The sequence below is a fragment of the Amphiprion ocellaris genome, chromosome 2 (assembly GCF_022539595.1).
Source record: "Amphiprion ocellaris isolate individual 3 ecotype Okinawa chromosome 2, ASM2253959v1, whole genome shotgun sequence".
In the NCBI taxonomy this organism is placed as follows: Eukaryota; Metazoa; Chordata; class Actinopteri; family Pomacentridae; genus Amphiprion; species Amphiprion ocellaris.
Genome location: NC_072767.1, coordinates 17,950,400 through 17,972,275, shown reverse-complemented (window position 1 = coordinate 17,972,275; position 21,876 = coordinate 17,950,400). Strand labels below are relative to the sequence as shown.

The 21,876-nt window shown below is 39.4% G+C and overlaps 1 protein-coding gene across 1 annotated transcript in view; it reads left to right on the top strand.

The window, feature by feature from the left end:
* Positions 1–21,876, top strand: part of LOC111571026 (contactin-associated protein-like 4) — a 144,429-nt gene that overhangs the window by 35,220 nt on the left and 87,333 nt on the right. The window contains exons 3-4 of the mRNA XM_023274077.3: positions 15,672–15,865; positions 21,719–21,866. Of these exons, the coding sequence (XP_023129845.2) occupies positions 15,672–15,865; positions 21,719–21,866 (342 nt within the window). The remainder of the gene's footprint in view (positions 1–15,671; positions 15,866–21,718; positions 21,867–21,876) is intronic.

Here is a 21,876-nt window from a genome sequence, read left to right as displayed (position 1 = left end):
AACCGAAAGGATAGAAATAGGATGTTGTGCTCTTTTACTCTCTTATTAAGAGAGACAAAAGCTGAAGTTAATGCTCCGAGTGGAGATGACTCTGTCTAGCACCAGGAGGCCCGGTCTATTGTGGGTGTGATTACTTGAATAGTCTCTCTGTGGTCCAGCCTCTGTTATTTACAGAACAGACTGTGGTTACAGAGAACAGAGACTGTACTGCACAGGTTATTTGTATATTAAATCCTGTGTAAGTTTTTAGTGACCACATGCTAATTTCAAAATGGAGATTTAGTATCAAGGATGTCAGCATTAAAGCATAGACACACGAAGGCAAAGAATTAGTTTTACTTACAAAAAAGTCAGGCAAACAAAAACAAGAGGGTGCAGGCAGGGGTAAAAATCCAGAATTCAGGCGAGGTAAAAAAAACAGCCCAGATACTAAAAAGTAATGAAACACCGGAAAACTATGGCACTAGAACAAATATAGTCTAATGGCTAGGGAATGTTGAACTGGTTGCAAATTTACTGTAAGGCCTGATGAGTGCAGTGGAATCAAGGTTCTCTCCAGAAAGTGAGTTTACAGAATAAGTCGGCCTTACTTCTGTTAGTTTATCTTGTTTACAGGTGATTCATTTCCATACAACAAATTCAACTGAGTTCAGATTCAGCTACTTTGGCAACATGATGGGAAACTAACCTGGTTCAGGGAAAGCGAACTGTGAGACGGTTAAGCAAATGTTTTACCACTGCATTTCTGCTGTGCGTCAATAATATGCAAATGCATTTATCAGTATCAGTCCAAAAATTTAATTTAGTAGAAAATCGCCTAAACAAGTTAAATGAATAAATTACTGGTCTATAGATAAGGATCTCAGGCTTGTCAATCTTTGTCAATCATGGTGTGTTCTTTAATAATAATAATAATAATAATACACTGCCAAAAAAATGTATGTTTTGTTGGACTACCTTTAGCTTTGAGTATGGCACTCATTCGCTGTGGCATCATTTTGATAAATTTCTCCAATGTCACAGCATTTTTTCTCTCCAGAGTTGCATTCATTTTTCACCGAGATCTTATATTGATGATGGGAGAGTCGGACCACTGCACAAAGTCTTCTCCAGCACATCCCAAAGATTTTCAATGGGGCTGAGGTCTGGACTCTGTGGAGTTCAATCAATGTGTGAAAATGACGTCTCATGCTCCTTGTTCCACTTCTTCACAATGTGAGCCCCATGAATCCTGGCATCGTCATCTTGGAACATGTCCATGTCATCAGGGAAGAAAAACTCCATTAATGGAAAGACCTGGTCATTCAGTATATTCAAGTAGTCAGCTGACCTCATTCTTTTAAGAACATAATGTTGCTGAACCTGACCAACCCCAGATCATAACCCAAACCCCCACAGGCTTGTAGGCACTAGACATGATGAGTGCATCACTTCATCCGCCTCTCTTCTTACCCTGATGCCCCCATCACTCTGGAACAGGGTAAATGTGGACTCATCAGACCACATGACCGACCACAATTGTTCCTCAAAGATGATGGTTCACCACTATCCTTCAGATTTTAATAATGCGTTGGACGGTTCTTAACCTGATTTTAGTTGTTTCAAAAATTGTCTTAGTTGTTTTCTTTGCTTGATGCAGGCCAATAATTTGACCCTTCTGAGACAGATTATGATCCTTTCCATGACAGGACATGTCTTCCAACATGGTTGTTTAAGAAATGAGAAGCTCCTCACTGCATCAGCTAGGGTTAAATAAGTTGTTACAGATGAAACATATTCGTCACTGCAGTAATTATCCAATAGAAGGCTCTTACCTGTTTGCTTAGTTAAATCCAGGTGGCGACTTTTTTTGGCCAGGCAGTGTACATTTTATTTGTATAGCACATTTCTGGGCACTGAAGACACTTTACAGGCAAAAAAATAGAACAAAAACAGTCAAAATAGAGCAGATATACAAACAAACATCAGCTAAACATTAAAAGCGATCTTAAAAAGATGAGTTTTTATAAGGGATTTGAATGTGTGGAGGTCTGAACAGTCTCGAATGTGTACTGGGAGAAAATACTTTATTTTATTGTAGCTTCAAAGATTAGATCAATTCGTGTTTACAGTATTGATAATAATCCAATTATCACTGCATTTAAAAAGCAAAACCGAAAACTCACTTTAACAATCCAAGCAAGTACAGGCCTTTTCTGTAAACAGTTAAGATAATCTGCGTTCATCCAGAGCACAATTGCTTTGTTCCCAATCATTTGTGTGACTGTGTGAATCCGTGTAAAACAGCTCTTGGAGACAGTATGCATTGTGCTGCGGTGTGCTGCTGTGGCTATTTCATAAAGTCTAAAAAAGGATGGCGTTATTCTACGCTAAGTATTAGATAGATTCTAAAACCAGATTTTGGGATTTATGTATGAGTTGTTAAAGCTGACAGAGTTGAAGCTGAGCTCAGATATCAGGAGGTGATGTCTGTTTTGATTAAAATCTCTTATTCACCAAGATTGGGTTGCAACAAATATTTATAAATCCTTTAGTAAATGTGCATGTTAACTCGCTCTACATTGTTATGTATGTCTGATAGTTACTGTTTAAGCAAGTTGTATAAGTTAATTATGTTTGCTCTGTGTCTGGTGCTGTGCTGGTATTCTGTTTATGATGGTCTGTTTATGATCGTTTGGCAAGATCACCAAATTAGCACCTAATTAGCATAACAGTTTTTCCATTTAAGGGTTGTTGTGCTGTTTTTATTTTTGTAAATATCCCAATTTACATTTCCTGAGCTAGATTTTGATAAAATGTCAGGTCAGATGTCAACAAAATTTAGTATGACCTCTCTCTCCCTCACAAATCTAAAAAAGCCTTATATTTCGCTTCTTATCTGGCTGCCACTGGGAAACCCATCCTTCCATAAGATCTAGTTAATAAGTTTGAGCCAGTTTTAATTTAATGAGGCGTAAACCTCAGCTTAGCAGACATTTACATTATACCTCGGCTCAGACTGAATTAATGCAATCAGCTCAAACTGAGTGAGCTCTTGGTCACAGTGTTGCAAAACAGTTGAGAAATCCGACATATTTGAGAACAAACTCAGTAAAATATGCCTGGTATGGGTTCAGTTTTATAGCATACAAAGGTCTACAGTCTTAATCTGTTTCTGTTGATTTTTACAACTATTAATACATACTTCATATTTCGGGCAGGTATACCATATCAGGCTGGTTATGCCACTGTTCCAACCATGGAGAAGTAGTAAACTTTGTTATTCTGAGTACACATGGGTTTAAAAGGATTGAAGGGCTTCGGATGGAAGATGTCCAGTTTCATTAGCTTGTTCCAGGTGTCAGACTTAGTTTTCTTTCTTTTTACATACCAAATCTTCTGAAGTTTGGTACGGTATGTTGATCCATCCAAGGTCTTCACTAAAATCTGCTCCACATTTCAGCTAATCCCAGTGGCATGTGGAGGTTTCCCAGCTGGTTCGACTAATGTACATCCCCTTTTTGATTAAATATGATGTGAGGCACTGAGATGGTGTTCTCATTTGGAGTGACTCAAGGGCACTTGTACAACACTTGCAGTTTCTGATGGGCACAAACCCGCTGCTGTGAGAAGTGAACTTGTTATCTCTGAGTTTCTGTTCCATCTCCCACCCCCTGCCTCCATAAAAAAGTCCTAATCTATCGCTGACACCACTCGTCCTTGGCCTGTATCCTTGCACTGAGCCAGGAGGAAGCATCCAAAATAACATTCCCTTTGATGCTTTCATGCTAGCCCAAATAAACGCATGTATGATTAGCAGCAATGACACATATTTACTTCTTTGGAGGGATGCACCAGTTTCTGGGAGACTTACTGGAAAACTTGAGCAAATGAAAACACTTTGTATCCTCAGTAGATGAGCACACCACTGACCTTTTCAATAGAAAAACAGTCTGATTGCTAATGTCTACTGGATGAATATATTTCAATATTTAAACATTCTGCACTCAATACTGCAATTTGGCAAGGTTTATTTTGAAATCCGTTCCTGTTGAGCAACCATGTACTAATCAAAGTTGTATTGATTTTAGCTGCACACTATCATCAACATCCTCCGCAGCTCATAGTTAGACAGATCTTTGCTCTATGAAATTAGTCTCAGATTCTCAACAGGAAGTGTTTATGAGTTTAGTATTCTACATCGATATTTTTTTGGCACTTTGAAAAGTGTCTGTATTATGTTTGAAGCATGCAATATGAATAAAGCTGCCTTGACTTGTAAAAAGAATTGAAAACTAACAATTACTGGAAGCTGGGATTTGCTTTCTGGTCACATACATAATCTTTCTTGTGCACTTAGGTTTTGATTTGAGATTTAAAAATGTTGTCAATTACAAGCCTTTCCTTTCGGTAGCATTCTCAAAGAGCAATTTTTGTCCTAACATTTGGGAACTTTGACTTTTTGTAAGTGAACTAAAGATCTACAGAAAAACAATAGCTAGTTCAAACATAAAATACACAGCTTCATTTTAAAGCAGCTGCATTGGCTCACCACAGCTCTACAGAACTTTACAGTGTCTTTCAAATTGTTGTTCTGGTTGTTTTGGTTTTCCACTCTGCAATTTTATTATTCTGGTTTATTCTTTTCTGCTCTCACAGAGATGTTTTGAGATGCTAAACAAAATACTCACCACCAAGTTAAACCCGGACAAAGCTAGTGTCCAGTTGTTGAACATAAAGGAGCATTTAAAATGTTTCTGTTAATCTTGTAAATTTTTTTCAAGTGCGAGATTATTATGCAAAGTATTATGCAAGAGTGCACATTTTCACTTTAACTGGCTAACAGTCTTGAGAAATCATCTTCCCCCCTGCCATCCTCCTGTTTGTTTAGAGCTTCTTCATAACAGTTCACTAAAATTAGTATAACGAGCTTGGCTCAGTGGTGAAAAGGGGACAACAGACGGCAACAACAACCTGTGGTTCCATAATTTGAAGAGCCTTTTTCTCAGAATTTAGTGCAGACTGTCACAGCACAGGCGGTACAGGTAAAATGTTTTCATGTTATTTTTTCAATTTCAATTTACTTTATTTGAAAGGGGACAATACAGTTTCATAAAACACATAATTACACATGGTTAAAAAAGCCAGAATTAGCCAGAAGGCTAGTTTTCATCTGTAGTCCCCTGGCCATGATGTAAAAAAGCAGTAACACGCACGTTGGTCCTGTCGGGTCCACTTCTCTGGTTGCCAATCTCACGCTGAGTTAGGTTTGTTTAAGTTAACAAATAGACGCGGACAGAAACTAAACCAAAATACTGATGAGGGTTGTCATGAATTGACATTCATTGTTACTCAGCAGCCTGCTGCTCTCATGCATTCATATCTTATAGCCTTTTGTTTGCCTTCTGGCAGGGTTATATCAGGTAAGATCTGCCCTCTTCAATAAATCTATCAATCAGACTTCATTTATACACCACCATGCATGCAAATGAAATGTAACACAAAGTGATTTATAGATGAAAGAAATATAGAAATGTAATATGACGGACAGAGAGCAAAACAGAAGTCACAATTTATTAAACAATAAGTAGATGATAAAAAATGAAATAATAAACACACTTATTAGATTGATATGTGTAAATGTGTGAATAAACAGAGAAATCAATAAATTATTTCTATAAACATGTGACTGTGACATTACCAAAACAGAACTAAAAGACAGTGAATATTGGACTTACATGTATGATTTGGACACCAGTAGAACTCCAAATGCATGTTCAGGTACAAGTTTGCCACATTAGCTATATAAGTGAAAATGCCAATTGTGTGTTTACAGCTTCTTTCTGCTGCTCTTAGGTGGCCAAATAGTTTTCTGAGACTAATTTAAAGTGTTTGACACAAGCAAACCTCATTTAGATTGTTTACCGTTAAGCCTCTAACTAGTCACCTAATGCACCTGAAATACTAACATACTTGCTTACTTTGTGTCAGCGAACATCTCTTTTGGCAGGTGTCTTGTTTGAGGAATAGTTTATGCTACGTGTAGGGAGGAGTATTATTCACACACCTTTCCAACTTCAGACCACCTGCTTTACTAGGTGTTCGGTCGGTTGCCCCCAGAAGTCATGGTCTCCTGATCAGTTAATTTGTTGTGGTAATGTGGTAATTTGAATGTCCAGCAGAGCGGCGTTGTGATGCACCTGACCTGTCTTTAACCTCAATTACCTTACAGAGTGGAGAGCGCTTTGGTGTCATTACAGGCAGTCAGAGAGACAAAACAAGTAGACTTAGCGGATCAGGACTGACAGGCATGCATTACAGAAACTATTGTTATGTTGATCAAACAAGTAATGTGTGAATAATGTAGTGGATTTAGTGAATTGTTTTTGTCCACACCGATTTCCAGGCACTTTGCTCTCATCTTTCATTTAAACCCTGTATCTTTCTCTTCCGCCAGTATCAGCCTCTCTCTTAGTTTCTCTCTTTCTCCGCCTCCTCTCCCTCTTCATAATTCCCCCTCTGCACTCCTACAGATGTCAATAGATCTGCCTTTCTCTGTCACTCTCTTCCTTTGTCTCAGTTCGTCGTGTCTTTCCTCTCCGATCCAGCCATAATGAGGAAAGGTCAGCGTGTCGGCTCTCTCCTGCTATGCTGTTAGTGTCCACGTCTGTTACTGAGATACTTATTAGCTCTGGCCTTTAGCTGCTGCCCTTAACGAGCAGGAAGCCCAGCAAGAGGAAAGATGTTGACCTCAGACACGGCTAATCAAACCGAAAGGATCCCACATCTGTTTCATATGGGTGCGGAAACAATATGTTCATATAAAATTGTGAGTTTATATCGGTGATGTTTCTTTTTGTTAACAGAGAAACATCTCTATTTTCATGCAGGTTACAGTGTTTTGATGTAGGACAGAGAGAAATGATGTCAGCCAAAGTCACAATGACCCAAAAAATGACTGCACAGCTTAAAATTGACAACAGTTGTTATTATTGTAGCATTTGTTAGGTTTTGAGCATTGCCACCTTATATCCTGCTTTAACATCCTTCTTCTATTGCAGGATGTGAAATGGCCAAAATACCACTGTGGGCATTAATGTTTTATCACATTCATAAATGTATAATGTGCATGAATGTTTTTGTCTGACAAGTTATAAGAAGAAATGTTCATGTTCCTTGAGGTGGAGATGCACAATACACATCAGAAGAAACACTTTTGGATGGAGAAAAAATGAAGAAACGTCTCCATCCTTAGATCATAATCAGTCAGAATTGGCCTCAAAAGCACAATAGACTGACAAGGCAAGTGGGTTTAAAGCTGAGGTTACTGTGTTAATAAGACAGGCAGAGGTTGGCAACAGGGATGCAAACTAAACAGGGAACCTCATCTGATCAGCTAACAGGCAAAAGTCCAAAAAAGGCAAACAGGGTTTAATTCAGTTAAATTCAATTCTATTTGTATAACACAAATTCCCAACTTGTGCCATCTCACTGTGCTTAGTACACTAAGGTACAGATAATACAAATTTTAAACAGAGAGCAGAGAACCCAACAATGCCAAGTAGCCTTTGGATTCCCTATTAGCGAAGGTGAGAAGGAACCGAACCCCGACCATCCATAATATAGGGAGGGGGGAAAAAGCCTCTGACAGGAGGATGAAAGGGATGGGGGACAGTAGTAGGGGCTGGGGTGGGGATTTCAGAATAGCAGATTTAAGGTTTAAGAGTAAATAAGAAGGTATGCAGGTAAGTAAGCATTAACAGATAAGCCAAACATGCAGCCAGGAAGTGAGATTTGAGCTAGACACACCCACTTATGATGTCGTCAGAGCTTCCTCTTCAGGTCCTAACAAACGTTTAAGGATTGGGATTTATTCATTAGATTGTTAATGACAGCTTTAATCCTCAGAGGAACAGGTAGGGTCTCCATGTAACAACATACCTTCAAGCACCTTTGAACACGGTGGAGAATAGGTGCTGTTATAAAGGGTAAGGCTGGTCGGATTTAGGCTTTTTGTGTTTACTGTACTTTGTATGAATTGATAAATAAGATGGAAAATATGGGAATATGACAAAAAAGTACCAATAATAAAGAGCTGGCTAACGCTGTGACTAAAAAGCGTTGAGATTTTTTCATGGAGTTAATGCCAAAGGAAGCTTATACACTTGGTGAAATCAAAATAGTTCTAGCGTGGGGGCTGTCTAGCAGCCATTTCAGGACTTTAACTTTTCGGGCCCAGCATTGTAGCGTTGCTATTGACTGTATACAAATATGGACGAACTCTCTGTGACATTACCCTTTGAATTCCTGGACAGCAGTTTTATATCTCAGTGCAGCTCCAGCCACCATCTGGACAGTGTCTGACTGTCAATTCAAAAATGAGCTAAGGTGAAGTTTGAGTGGAGTAAAGGCAGTCCATATAGACAGCTCTGGGCCATGAACTATCCTGTGACAGTAGCCACCTGTCACTCAAATTATCCACAACTTTAAGCCTTAATACAATTTAAAAGAGTGAGTTGTATAAAACTTCATCCCCTGCACAGCTGTCAAGAATAGGAAAATTAACTGTAGAGACTAAAACTGTTTTTGTATCAGTCTGTAAACAAATCAATTTCTGCTATAAAGTTAAACATTTTAACATGGAGGTCTGTGGGAATTGATTTACTTTTGGAGAAAGCCTCAAGTGGCCATTCAAGGAACTGCACTTTTGGGCACTTCTTCATTAGGCTCATTTTTTAGTCCTGGAAATGCCGATACTTAACTGATTGTAGTATGAACTGAACTATACTATTAAGCTGAACATTATTATGTTTGCCTGCTTCTTACTACAGCTGCCTGTAATTCAGTCATTAGTGTATCATTAAATTCCATGGAAAATTTTGTAGCAAACTAACAAACCATTTTTACAAAAAGAGCATGATCTGTAACATTAATAATGGTTCCACAGTCCTGCTATTGTGGATATTTGCTTACTGGAATTTCACACTGGGACAGTCAATAGAACTGAGACATCATTAAAGTTAATAGAATCACTTGTGCTTTTCCTGCCACGATCCAGGGCGCCTGCTGTGAAAAAAGTTTATATTTATTGAGGTGTTTCACTCTGCAGCAAGATAACTGACATTACCGAGTGTGGCCCTGCACTGCTACCAATCTGTCCTGCAGTGTATCATGTGCAACCGTCCTAATAGGGTTCATGGTGGGTTGTGCTACAACAATAATTTAACGTGAGGAGGCTTTGTCATAGATTTGATGAGAAGAGTGTGAGTCCACTTTGGCTGTGTGTCTGAAGTGTGTGTAGTATTGATTTGTATTGTCCTTATGTCAGCATGACATCACCTTGGCAACACAATCTCAAGTGCTCTTCAGGCTGGCTGTTTTATCATGCGTGTGTGTTTGTGTGTGCTCTGTAGGGGAGAAATCCCTCCATCTGCTGTTCGGGCACCATGGATTTGCTGTGCCCTGACTCAGCACTTTTTATTGAACATGCATGCAGACACAAACGCGCACACAGTCACGCACACACCCTTCTCAGTATTCAAAGTGTCGTTATCTTGTAGCAGCCTTTTCCATCACCTCCAATGTTTCTTCATAATCAGGTTCGGCCAAAGCTCCTCCTGCTCTCTGGCTCTCTTTCCTTCTCTCTCACACTCTATCACTCACACACTGACACACACACACACACACACACACACACACACACACACACACACACACACACACACACACACACACACTCACACTCCTTTGAGTCGGGGATGTCAGCAGCATCTAAAGTAGAAATGAAATTGCAGCTGGGTGAGTTTTGGCGAAGTCCCTGCAAAGGTTAGCAACTGTATTAAGACACAGCTCTGTGTGTCTTTCTTTCAGCCCTTCCCTCCCTCTGCTTTGCTTTCTGGCCCCACTCATTCCTCCGCTCACCTTCTTCAACCCGGTCATCCTCTGCAACAGGCTCAATTTTCCCAAATAAAAGCCCCCCCATGAGCAGATGCATTGTCTGACACGACACAAGGCAGAGTTCAGAGTGTGTAAATTCTCAGGGTTGCATACCCGGCATCCTTCCTGTTTCCAGCTGGACTGCTCATTGAGGTTAATTCAAAACTGAGACCTTTCATTGTTCAAATCAAGCTATTTTGTTACTTGCTTGGCTTTTTGCTGAGCCATCACTTTCAAATACCATGCACATTTATTTCAGTTTTTAAAGGGACTCCAGTGCCAAAAGATTAAATTAGAAATGTGAGCAAAAGACATTAACTGGATACAAGCAAGGAAATGTACCCTGGCACTTTTACTGTAAGAGTGAATCCAGGAGTTTATTGGTGTTTATTTTGTTTGGTGAGTGGAAAAAAACACCTGAAATCAGGTTTTTGAAAGTCTTTTATAACACAAGCTTTTCCAACTTCTTGTTAACCCTTTGATGTGTAGACCACATCAGGAGATACCCATTTTCCATTGGATTTGGGTCACTTTTGACCCATGTTATGCATAAAAGGGTTAATGTCACAAATCGCTGCCTATTTTCCCTTCATATGTTAATTGTACTCTGGAACACAATCAGCAGTTCATTAGTTCACAAGTTGTGCTTCCATTACATATGAAACGATTTAAAATAAAAATCTGCCAAATGTCTAAAAAGTTTTCATGTTTTCTTGAGGTGGTTGTTGAGTTTTTCAGCAGAGTTAATGTGCATAATGTGAGATGAAAACACCTTTTTAAAAATAAGCTCTGATATACAATAACATATGAACATTTAACTTACACCACTGATCAGCTGTTTCCACTTCTGTCCTTGCCTTCACCTGTGGGCATTGACACCATGTTACCGGTTTACACGAAAGAATTATTACTCCACCAAGGTAGGGGGGAGTTATGTGACGATCGGTGTACGTTTGTCCATCTGTTTGTCTGTTAGCAACATTATTCAAAAATTGATTAACGGATTTGGATGAAATTTTCAGGGAAGGTCAGAAATGACACAAGGACCAAGTGATTAGATTTTGGTTTATTCACTCCAAAGCAGTTAATGGAACCAAACACATGTCACATTTTAATTGATTTGATTTTTTTTAGGTGATATTTAAAACCTTTGCTTGAAGCTTAAGATTTTCAGTATAGAAATAAAATGTGAAAACACAGCTACTGCTTCTTATTTTTTCCTTCACACTCTCTTGCATTAGGGCAATGTCCATTGAATTGTTTGTAGTTTCCCTTATTTCCCTAGTTTTCCCCTTATTCTCCCTTATTTTTTTTTCTTTATTTCTTTGATTTCCAACTGTGACCCAAGTACTAATTTCATGGCTCATGTGAATACATGTGCTGGCATGACAATAAAGAATCTTGAATTCTTGAATTGAAAAACTTGTCTGTTTGGAACCATCCAACTGATTGTCCTCCAGTGTTGCTGCATGCAGTTCTTGTTAATATCATCACACAACTTATTGAAACTACTTTAGACTCGAAACTGACGGTGTTTGGTTATCAAACCATTAACATTAAATTACTTATTAAATCTATGTCTGTGTTTTTTTTTTCGCTGTAGCTTATTTTCCAGAGGAATTAATGATTTATAATAATTGATGGTGCCAGTGAAGGAATTTATAAGCCGTAACATGTAGATATACACTGCCCATCCAAAAGAAAACTCACGCACTATAATATTTTGTTGGACTGCCTTTAGCTTTGTGTATGGCACACATTCACTGTGGCATCATTTTGATAAGCTTCTGCAATGTTCACAGCATTTATTTCTGTCCAGAGTTGGATTCATGTTCTGCCAAGATCTTATATTGATGATGGGAGAGTGTTACAGCTGCACAAAATCTTCTCCAAAACATCCCAAAGATGCTCAATGGGGCTGAGGTCTAAACTCTGTGGAGCCCAATCCACATGTGAAAATGATGATGCTCCCTGATCCATTCATTCACAATGTGAGCCCCATGAATCCTGACATCATCATCTTGGGAACATGCCTGTGCCATCCGGGAAGAAAAACTACATATTCAGGTAGTCAGCAGACCTCATTCTTTGGGAACACAACGTTGCTGAACCTGACCAACCCCAGATCACAACCCAAACCCCCACAGGCTTGTAGGCACTAGCCATGATGAGTGCATCAATTCATCCGCCTCTCTTCTTACCCTGACACATCCATCACTTTGGAACAGGGCAAATCTGGACTCATCAGACCACATGACCTTCTGCCATTGCTCCAGAGTCCAATCTTTATGCTACCTAGCAAACTGAAGCCTTTTTTTCTAATTAGCCTCACTGATCAGTGGTTTTCTTAGAGCTTCACAGCTGTTTAGTCCCAATCCTTTGAGTTCCTTTCGCATTGTATGCGTGGAAATGCTTTTACTTTTACTAGCATAGCGACAAGTTCTACTGTTGATTTCTTATATGATTTCACCAAACGTTTAAGTAATCTCTGATCATGATCATCCAAGAGTTTTTTCCGACCACATTTGTTCCTAGAAGATGATGGTTCCCCACTATCTTTCAGGTTTTAATAATGTGGTGGATGGTTCTTTACCTGATTTTAGTAGTATCAGACATCTCCTTAGTTGTTTACTTTGCTTGATGCAGGCCAATAATTTGATCTTTGGAGACAGATTAACATCCTTTCCATGACCACAGGATATGTCTTCCAACATGGTAGTTTAAGAAATGAGAAGCTCCTCACTGCATCAGCTGGGGTTAAATAAGTTGTTGCAACTGAAACATATTCATCACTGCAGTAATTATCCAATGGAAGGCTCTTACCTGTTTGCTTAGTCAAATCCAGCTGGTGGCTTTTTTTTGGACAGGTAGTGTAGAAGCAAAACAAGAGGCTAGTTGCAAACTAATACCAACAATCAGAGTCAGACTACCTAGCTCTAAAATAGTTCAGCAAATGCCGTCCTATTTTTATGGTCTTCGGAACCACTCATTCAAAGAACTTTACAGTCCATTTCCTCAGGTTTCTAGCAGTACAACTGCCAAGTTGGAAGTCGATTGTTGAAATATGAAAAATACGTACAACACACATACAGAGAATCCTTGATTTATTAGTGAGATAAGCATATTATCAGCTTCTCATTGCAATGCAGTGTTTATCATAAACCTCAGTGAACATTTCCCTCTTTAATCAGAGAGCACAGCTTTGTGATGCCGGAAGATATAAAGTCTGTGTGAAATCACTTTAAACCAAAGGACTCATTTTTTGTGAAATCAATGACTTTTGCATATCACTAACAAAATATGAAACCGCTCACCTACTTCAGTTGTTATTTCACTGTTAGAACATTTTTACGTGTCAGGGATAGATTTGAATGTCATTTAGCTACTTTGGAGAGATCTGTTGCCTCTGTAACATGAAAGAATGGGGGTGTCCAAAAACACACATCAACCTGATCAGTGTTGTCAAATCAAACAAGTCAGCAAGACACTTGAAAACAGGATATATTTCGAGAGGATGCACACTTTTTTTTTTACATACTTTTATTATGCAGACCTGTGTGTCTGCTGATCCATGTTATAAATGGTACTTTTTTCCTTCAACTCCATCAAGATAAATACTACTACTGCATTTCAGTGAGGATTTATAAATTATCATCTTTAGGTATAACTGTGCCATTCCAGTTTATTTTGCATGACTATGAAAATCCAGTCATATTCACCTTGACATATTTTTCCTCTTTTTCCCCTGTTTTTGAACTGCAGTTTCAGACAGCCTACAGTGCTGATGGGAATAACTTCTTTTTATACTACAATGTGAACACAGTGTGAGTTAATCTCATACATCCCTGGATGCCCTCTCCAGCTGTTGCAGCAGCTGTTGCCAGGACACAAATAGAGCATGTTACCCCTGAAAAACATCATCATACACTGTATGTAGAGAGTTTTTCACTGTCTTTTCACTGTAGAGGAGAAAAATGCTTCAGCTGAGTGAGGAAATGTAACGGAACATGACTTTATATGACCTGGAAGTACAGCCCACTCACCCTCATCCCTTTGTACCACGGTGGTCCCATAAAAAACGGACCCAATGCATTGAAAGGCAGGACGCATCTTGACTCCAAGTTGTGGAGAGTCATGGAATTGCTTTAAATACCATTCCGGTGCTGCATCATCTAATCCATTTCTCTTCTCGCTTGTGACCCAAATATATCCCACTTAATGTCTTTGATTATGAGGATTTATTATTTCTCATCATGAAACCAGGGGAAATGTTTGACATATTGCAGCATTTTATGAGTGTGAGCATTTAAGTGGACTTAAAACCAGAAAAGGAATAACTATCTTTATGCTTTAATATACACTTTAATGCAGGATTTCCTCTGAACATGCTGACTATTAATAACATTAAAAACAGAGCACTAGCTAATATACCTTTTGGTTACATAAACCCTCCTCTTTGGCATTCCTGTCATCTGCAAAGCCCTCACCACTAATCTGTGGACATTACTGAAACATATAAACAAGCAGTTTGCATTCACATCAAAACAGATTTATTATTGGCCAGCTTAAAACTCTCCCCACGAAGTGTCTGCTCCAAGCTATAAAGTCACAGTTTTAAGGTTTCATTTCAAGTAGATTAAAATATAATGAATCACATTTCACTTCTACAATTTGTCTCTGGAGCACTCCTTCTTCTGTCACCTCTGCTAACCCCTGTATCACCTCTGTTCCCCATCCACACACACACACACACACACACACACACACACACACACAGAGAGAGCTCCTGTTTCCCATCACTTCAAAGGACATTATCATTATCGTAACTATTTGCCAAACCTGAATTTTAACCCTAAACCAAACCTTCATCTTAAAATTTAATAGAAGTTAATAATTTACATTAGGGGGATTTATTAAGAGTTACTTAAATAACTCACACTGTGCATACACTACCAGTCAAAAGTTTGGACACACCGTCTCATTCAATGCTTTTTATTTATTTGTATTAATTTCTACATTGTAGATTAATACTGAATAATAACACTTTTTTGTTTACAACATAATTCCATATGTATTCTTTCAGTTTTGATGTCTGCAGTATTAATCTACAATGTAGAACATAATTAAAAAAAAAAAAAAAAAAACACTGAATGAGAAGGTCTGTCCAAACTTTTGACTGGTAGTGTACATATACAGGAGAATCCAATCATTGAAGTCTTTGTCTGATCATGGATTAAAGCCCTAAAAACTTTCAAAGTTACATATATAAAAGTTTTTCATGAAAATAATCCCTCAATCCGTAAAACTTCCCTCTTCACTATTGCTCCCTTTAGAATACACATATCTATGTTGTCCATGTCTCCACTCTCTCCCCGCTTGCTGTGTTTCAACCACACCAGCTCAACTATAACTGCTCAAACACTGTAAAAGTACTCTACTCAACACACTGGATGGCAGGTTATAATTTAGCTGTACACATTCAATTTAGAAACTTCTTCTTCTGAAGAATGACACAGAAAGTTGACAGGATTCTTTCTTTTGGTTTGTTCTGTATGAAACCCAGGATGTCTGAGTCTGTGTTTCTGAGACTGTCATCAGCATGTTGTGGTTTCAAGGTGGAAGTGTCTGCTTATTTTGCTCACAATATGTCTTCCATCGTACAAAAACATCATGTGGACATGCTAGCAGAGTATAAAACTAGATTTTCACCAGTGGGAGTCCATAAAACACACTCTTTGTCTGTGTCCCCTGTGTAGGAGCTGGAGGTTGGTCACCTCTCATCTCGGACAGATACCAGTGGTTGGAGGTGGACCTGGGGAGACGAACCCAAATCACTGCTGTTGCCACGCAGGGTCGCTACGGCAGCTCTGATTGGCTGACGGCCTACCTGTTGATGTTCAGCGACACGGGACACAACTGGAGACAACATCGGCAGGAAGACAGCTTAGGGGTAATTCAAATTTTAAAAAAAGAAATTAAAAAATATATCAAGCACTAGTGTGACAGTGTTTTAGAATGCTTTACTTTCTGATATACTGTGTTGCAACATCTTGACACCAAGTGTTTCTCATATGTATTGTGCTGGTTGTCATTTCTGAACAGGTTAAACGCGAGTGTGAATTTGACTGGTGGTGGTTGGGTTAGAAGAACACTCTGGGGAGGACAAATGTCTGATATAAAACCCTCTACTAGTCCATCATGTTGTTATTGACAGAGTTTTATCACTGAAAATATGGACTTGTTTTGACAATTCTGGAAAAATCTGAGGATCACCAAAATGTGTACGTTCCATCCTCTAGAGACCACAGATAACATTTTCACAATTGAACCTGCTTCATTAGCCTGAATATCATATTAGCAATTTTGCTGAAGCATTAATGATGGAGCAAAAAAGGAGGAAAACACAATTTCTTCAGTGGGATAAAGAAATTGAACAAAATGATAATAGATATTTGTAGAAAATTTAATGGCAATCCATCAAATAATTACTGAGATATTTAAGTCTTTCCCAAAGTTTCAGATTAGTCAGACAACATTGGTATCCCTGGAAACTAAATATAATAAAATCTTTCCTAAGTGCCTGCAGAGTAATTTCCTATCTGTACTGAAATGACAGACTAATATAAAGTGCACACATTTTGCTGTTAATTGATTCATAGTGACGCATTTACCTCTGCTTTATAAAACATATATTAACAGCAAAAAAAGACAATTTTCTAGGAAGTGCAACTCAAACCCCTCAGTTCACTGAAGCTAAAACACGTCTGGTCTCACTGTCTTAGACAAAATTTAGATCATCTGTGGGGACTGGTACTGCCTGCAGCGGCAAGCCTGCTCACCAGGAGCCTTTCACTCTTTATTAATAATGGATGGAACAATGAAAGGAACCTGGGCAGGGCTCTGTCGACGGCATGGAGCTGCTGTCAAACAGTTTAACCTCTGCTGACAGGAGGCTGGTGCTGTTGTTAGAAAGAGTGCCTGCCGTAGAAAAAGTCACTGCTTTGATTCCTACAGCGGCAACGGTGTCCATCACTGGTCTAGTTGCTGAATGAACACTTGCTCAGCCAGTGTGAGCCGGCCTTGATAAGGGTGTCAGCTCAGTGCCTAAAATGTAAATGTGATGGAGGATGCTGGCTGAGACAGGCATGGAGGAACTTAAGTACCTGAGTACTGAGGGTGCTTCATGTCTGCTTGTGGTCCCAGTTTCTATTTCTCTCTGGAAGTCATTATTTTCTGGCTTTTTTTTTTTTTTTTTTTTTTTTTTTTTTTAAGCATTGTTTCAGTAAAAAATAGAGAATACTAGTGTGCAGAATGACTGATCACTGTTGAGCAAACTACTGACTGACAGGGAGCCATGCAGGCCTCATCTGACTGAACAGCATAAGATATGATTCAGATGCAGTCAGCTGTCTCCTCCCTCTTTTATGGAAGCAAGTTCAGTTTTCTTGTTACAGTTGCAGCCCAGAAAACTGCTTTTGATTCAGATTTGCCGGGAAGTAGTTTTCTCACAGTGGTGGATGCAAACTCACCAAAGCTCCTGGAGTCATCACCAAAAAGAGAGAAGAGGGTATGACTTCTCACAGCTTAAAATGTGTTGATTTGACACTCAGCATGAAAGGTGATGAATCCAGATCAGCTTTCAGAGTGTTTTTAAAGCTCCATATATTAGTCAGGCCAGCTTAGTGTCTCTGGGAAGGTGGAGATTTTACATCAAAAACGGCTGCATCAGTCATAGCTGCTCACCCACTCCAGCAGCTTAGATGCTCCATCCTTCTCTCTTTACTCTCTCTAAGTACAAATTTCAAGTCCTTTGCCCAAGTAAATTAATTTAATGCTACTTTACACCTCAGATAGAAAATAGTTTGGGACTTTTTACCCCTTACTGTCATTCATTGCTTTCCTTTACAGATTAAGATTTTACATATGAAGTGCAAGATTAAGTTATAAAATAGAGCCGCTAAACATTAATGAAGTTTTTCTTTGGCTTGTGAATGCATAAAGCTGTGTCTGGTTGTGTCGCATGTTCCAGACATCTATACATGATGGTAGCTTTATGTCTCATCCAGGATTGGCTGACACACAATATGGAAAAGACTCATCTTCCTCAAGTCTAAGGCAGCCAGAGAAACAGATTACTGAGATTTAAAAACTGACATGTTTATTTACAGTGTGTTTTAGAACAGATAGAGCGAAGAATGCACCAAAGAAATCAACTTTATCTAATTTGCCGTTCTAACTAAAATGAGCAGGAGGAAACAAGGTTAACTAAATCTAGCAGCTCCCCTCTGTAACTTCTAGAAGTCATCAGCCTGGCAAAGACCAGATGTCAACAAAGTGAAGACAGAACGCTCTCGTTGTTCCTTTTAAAATGAACAGAGAACTGAATAGAGGCATGGCACTCTCAGAGAAGTACAGTGACTAAGCTCCTGAAAATCCCTTAATATTGCACAATATAAGCTCCCCACTTTCTTTAATCTGACTATCCTGATGCGGGAACAATAGAAAAACACTAACTGTCATACTCTTTTCCAAAAAAGTTGACTCAAGCAGAATGAAGCAGCTACGTTCTGTGGTGGAGACACAAAAGATTGTTGAATAAAGTAGTGTTTTCTTAGACATTTGAGACAATCATAGGCTGCTAATATGATTGAGAACTTGGAAGTCCATCATTGATACATTAGAGAAAGTTATGTGTATTCCAAGATTCAGCCCAAAACATTGCACAGATTATTAATTCCACAAGGTCTATAATACCTCTGATTTTACTAATGTTCCAAACAGGATGTTTTAGTATCTGTACTCTTACATTTAGCTGAGCTGAGTGGCGATGTGGAGGTCACAGTAGGAGGAGTTTGCTGTGGGCGGGGCTTATTCTGCTGTGACATTACAACAGGCTGAATGACTCGTTTAGACAAACATTTCCTGATGTGTCAAGTATGGGAGAAACAAGAGGATGGTCTTTTCTCTTATTTTGTTGGTCTCTGGACACACTGGAGACACAAAATAATATTCAAAAACAATGAGAAACTGGATTTTGCATAATATAGCCCCTTTAATCAAAATGGAAGGGCATAGCCACATGGATCATATTGCAAGAGGAACAGTAGTATGTGGGTGAACCATGTGGCCATCCCAGTACACACCTTTACATATAGGTACCCACACACTCACCTGATGCACTCCTTGCATGCTTGTTTTGCACACAGTCACAGTCATAGTGTGGCCATATTTTTTTCATTAACCTCTGTATCTGTCTTTGCACAAACAGCAGCCAAGCAGCATTCCACTTTTTCAAACTACTTGTAATGTTTTAGCATTCAGAATCAAAAAACGAACAGCATTTCATGAAAGGAAGGTCACACTGAAGATCTTCAATCAGACTGAACGCTCCCCAAAAAGAAAACGAGGTAGGGTGTCCCTCAACCCATTTATAAATGAAGGGATATCAGATCTGATTTCAGCATAAGGCTTCACAGAGTTTAATTTTGGTAATTGTTAGTGATACAAAGAGGTAAAACCATCAAAAAACAAAACTATTTTTTTTAGCCTACACAGTAATCACCTCAAGACTGTCCTGTTATAGAGGACATGACCCCTATGTTGGAAGCCACTGAGCTACACATAGTCTGACTCAGGTTGTAGGATGCTGATATAAACTTGACACTGACTGCTCATTTCAGACAGCTTTGTTCTTTCCTCCTGCTGCCTGTATGTTACCTTTTTTTTTTTTTTTTTTGTTGCAGCGGGTAACTACCTCTGAGCAGCAACCTACCACACTGAAAGTTTCAGGTTTTGATGAGGATTTGGATCCTGCAGTGAGGCAGCCCTGCTAGTTTGTTTCTGATGGAATATTATTTTAATCTCAGCATCCAAATGTTCAATCAGAACTATCCCACCTGTCACTAATTTGAGGGAACACCAAAGTTGCAGCCTTTTGCTTCAATGACGACTGGGATTGATTTAAAGAAATACAAACAAGACAGAGTGATTTTCCTCCTATAGCAGACTGATAGTGAGGTGCAGCCAGACCATTATGAGCTACAGAGTGGGCTGGATAAGTGAGACTAAGCTGCAGCTAACTGTGAATAAGCTTCACCTGGATCAGTTACAAAAATAAAATGCTGCTTATTCACTGATTATCCCAAAAATCCTATAATGTCATATATTGTAACATTACAGACACACGGGCCACTTGTACAGCCATCTGTACTTCTACTGCTGATACCTAAAGTTCACTTTGTTCCTGCTTTTATGTAGGATTTTAAATGAAGGACTTTTTTTTTTTTTTAAGAACTGAGCGTTTTCAATTGTTGTACTAACTGGGTACTTCTTCAGCCACTGTAGCTCTTTGATTCTCTCTCACGTCCTCTTCTTCCTCGTCTCATTCTCTACCCGTCTCTCTCTCTCCTTGACTGAAGGCTTGTCAGAGGCTGCTCATATTTCAAAAAATGCTCGAGCAAGTAAATGAGATGCTGCTCTCCTCAGCAGGAAACGGAGCCATTTGTTGAGCTTAACGCTCCGCTGCCCAGTCGGCTCAGCCCTTCAAAGTGCTGAAGACCAGACAGAGATCACAATTATATGCAGTGCTAGGGATGCCGATTTCACTCCCACAGCCACACCAGTACACACTCAGCACACTGACACAAGCAGGAAATGTCACACACTCTTAAATAAGGACAGCAGATGCGATCAAAAGACATGCACTTGAAGACATGCACAGATGACCACAAATGCAACTTGTTTTTCTCTCCTTACAGATATTAATGCAAGTGTTTCTGTTTGTGTGGTTGTCAAGCAGAGAGCCTCGCCGGATTCCCACAGGCAGCTGATTGGGAAAATAGAAGCCATTAGTCTTTTAAGAGAGCCTTGGTATGGAGACAGAATAGGTCCCAGAGTTATTGATCACTGGACAGAGACGGGGGAGAGGGAGAGACATTATCTGCCGTTTGGATCAATGGCCTCTGTGAGCTCAAAGTTTGAAAATGCAGAAGGCCTGTCTGAGGATGGACGAGGTTAAGGACACTTTTTCTCCTTACTGACTGTTGATTTCAATGAGAACTAGTGCTGCATGTCTTTAGTCTGAAGATCTTTTAATTAAAAATATGGTTATGTCTGCATATGATGATTTTTGTCACGTAGCTTTCAATTTTTAGGGTGACCATTGATTCATGTGCACTGATGAGCCACAACATTAAGACTACTTGTCTGTTGTGTAGGTCCCCCTTGTGAAATGGCTCTGACCCATTGTGCCAGGGACATGGGACCTCTGGGGGTCCTGTGGTGTCTGGAATCAGGATGGTAGCAGTGGATCTTTTAGGTCTTGTGGCTTGTGGGTGGGACCTCCAGGGATCAGACTTATTCCAGTGTATTCTACCAATGCTTGATTGGACTGAGATCTGCGAAGCTTGAAGACCAGATCAATGCCTTGGGACCATGGGGCCACTTCTAAGCAGTTTTTGTAGTATGGCAGGATGTATTGTTGCTTAGGGAGGCTGCTGCTGTTGGGGGACTGCTGCTGCCATTGTGGAATGATCTTGGTTTGCAGCATTGTTCAGGTAGATGGCACATGTCAAAGCAAAATCCACATATTATTCACTTAACCTTTCAGTGGCTTTATTGTATATCAGTATACAAATATATGTACATGTTCCTGGTTGGGGTACGACAGCTATTAGTACTACACAGAGTTTTCCATCAGTCAAGCCAGTTACACGTTTTACACATTTTCCCTGCTGTAGCAACCAGCAGACGAATGACTAAATGCAAAAAGGAAGCAAACTAACTCAGAGTTCTGCTGTTACAGGCTTTTCCAGGGAACAGTAATGCAGACACTGTGGTCCAGTACAAACTGGAGCAGCCAGTGATAGCCCGCTATCTTCGTTTGATCCCACTGGACTGGAACCCCACTGGGAGGATTGGACTCAGACTGGAGATATATGGCTGTCGATACAGTAAGTCTTT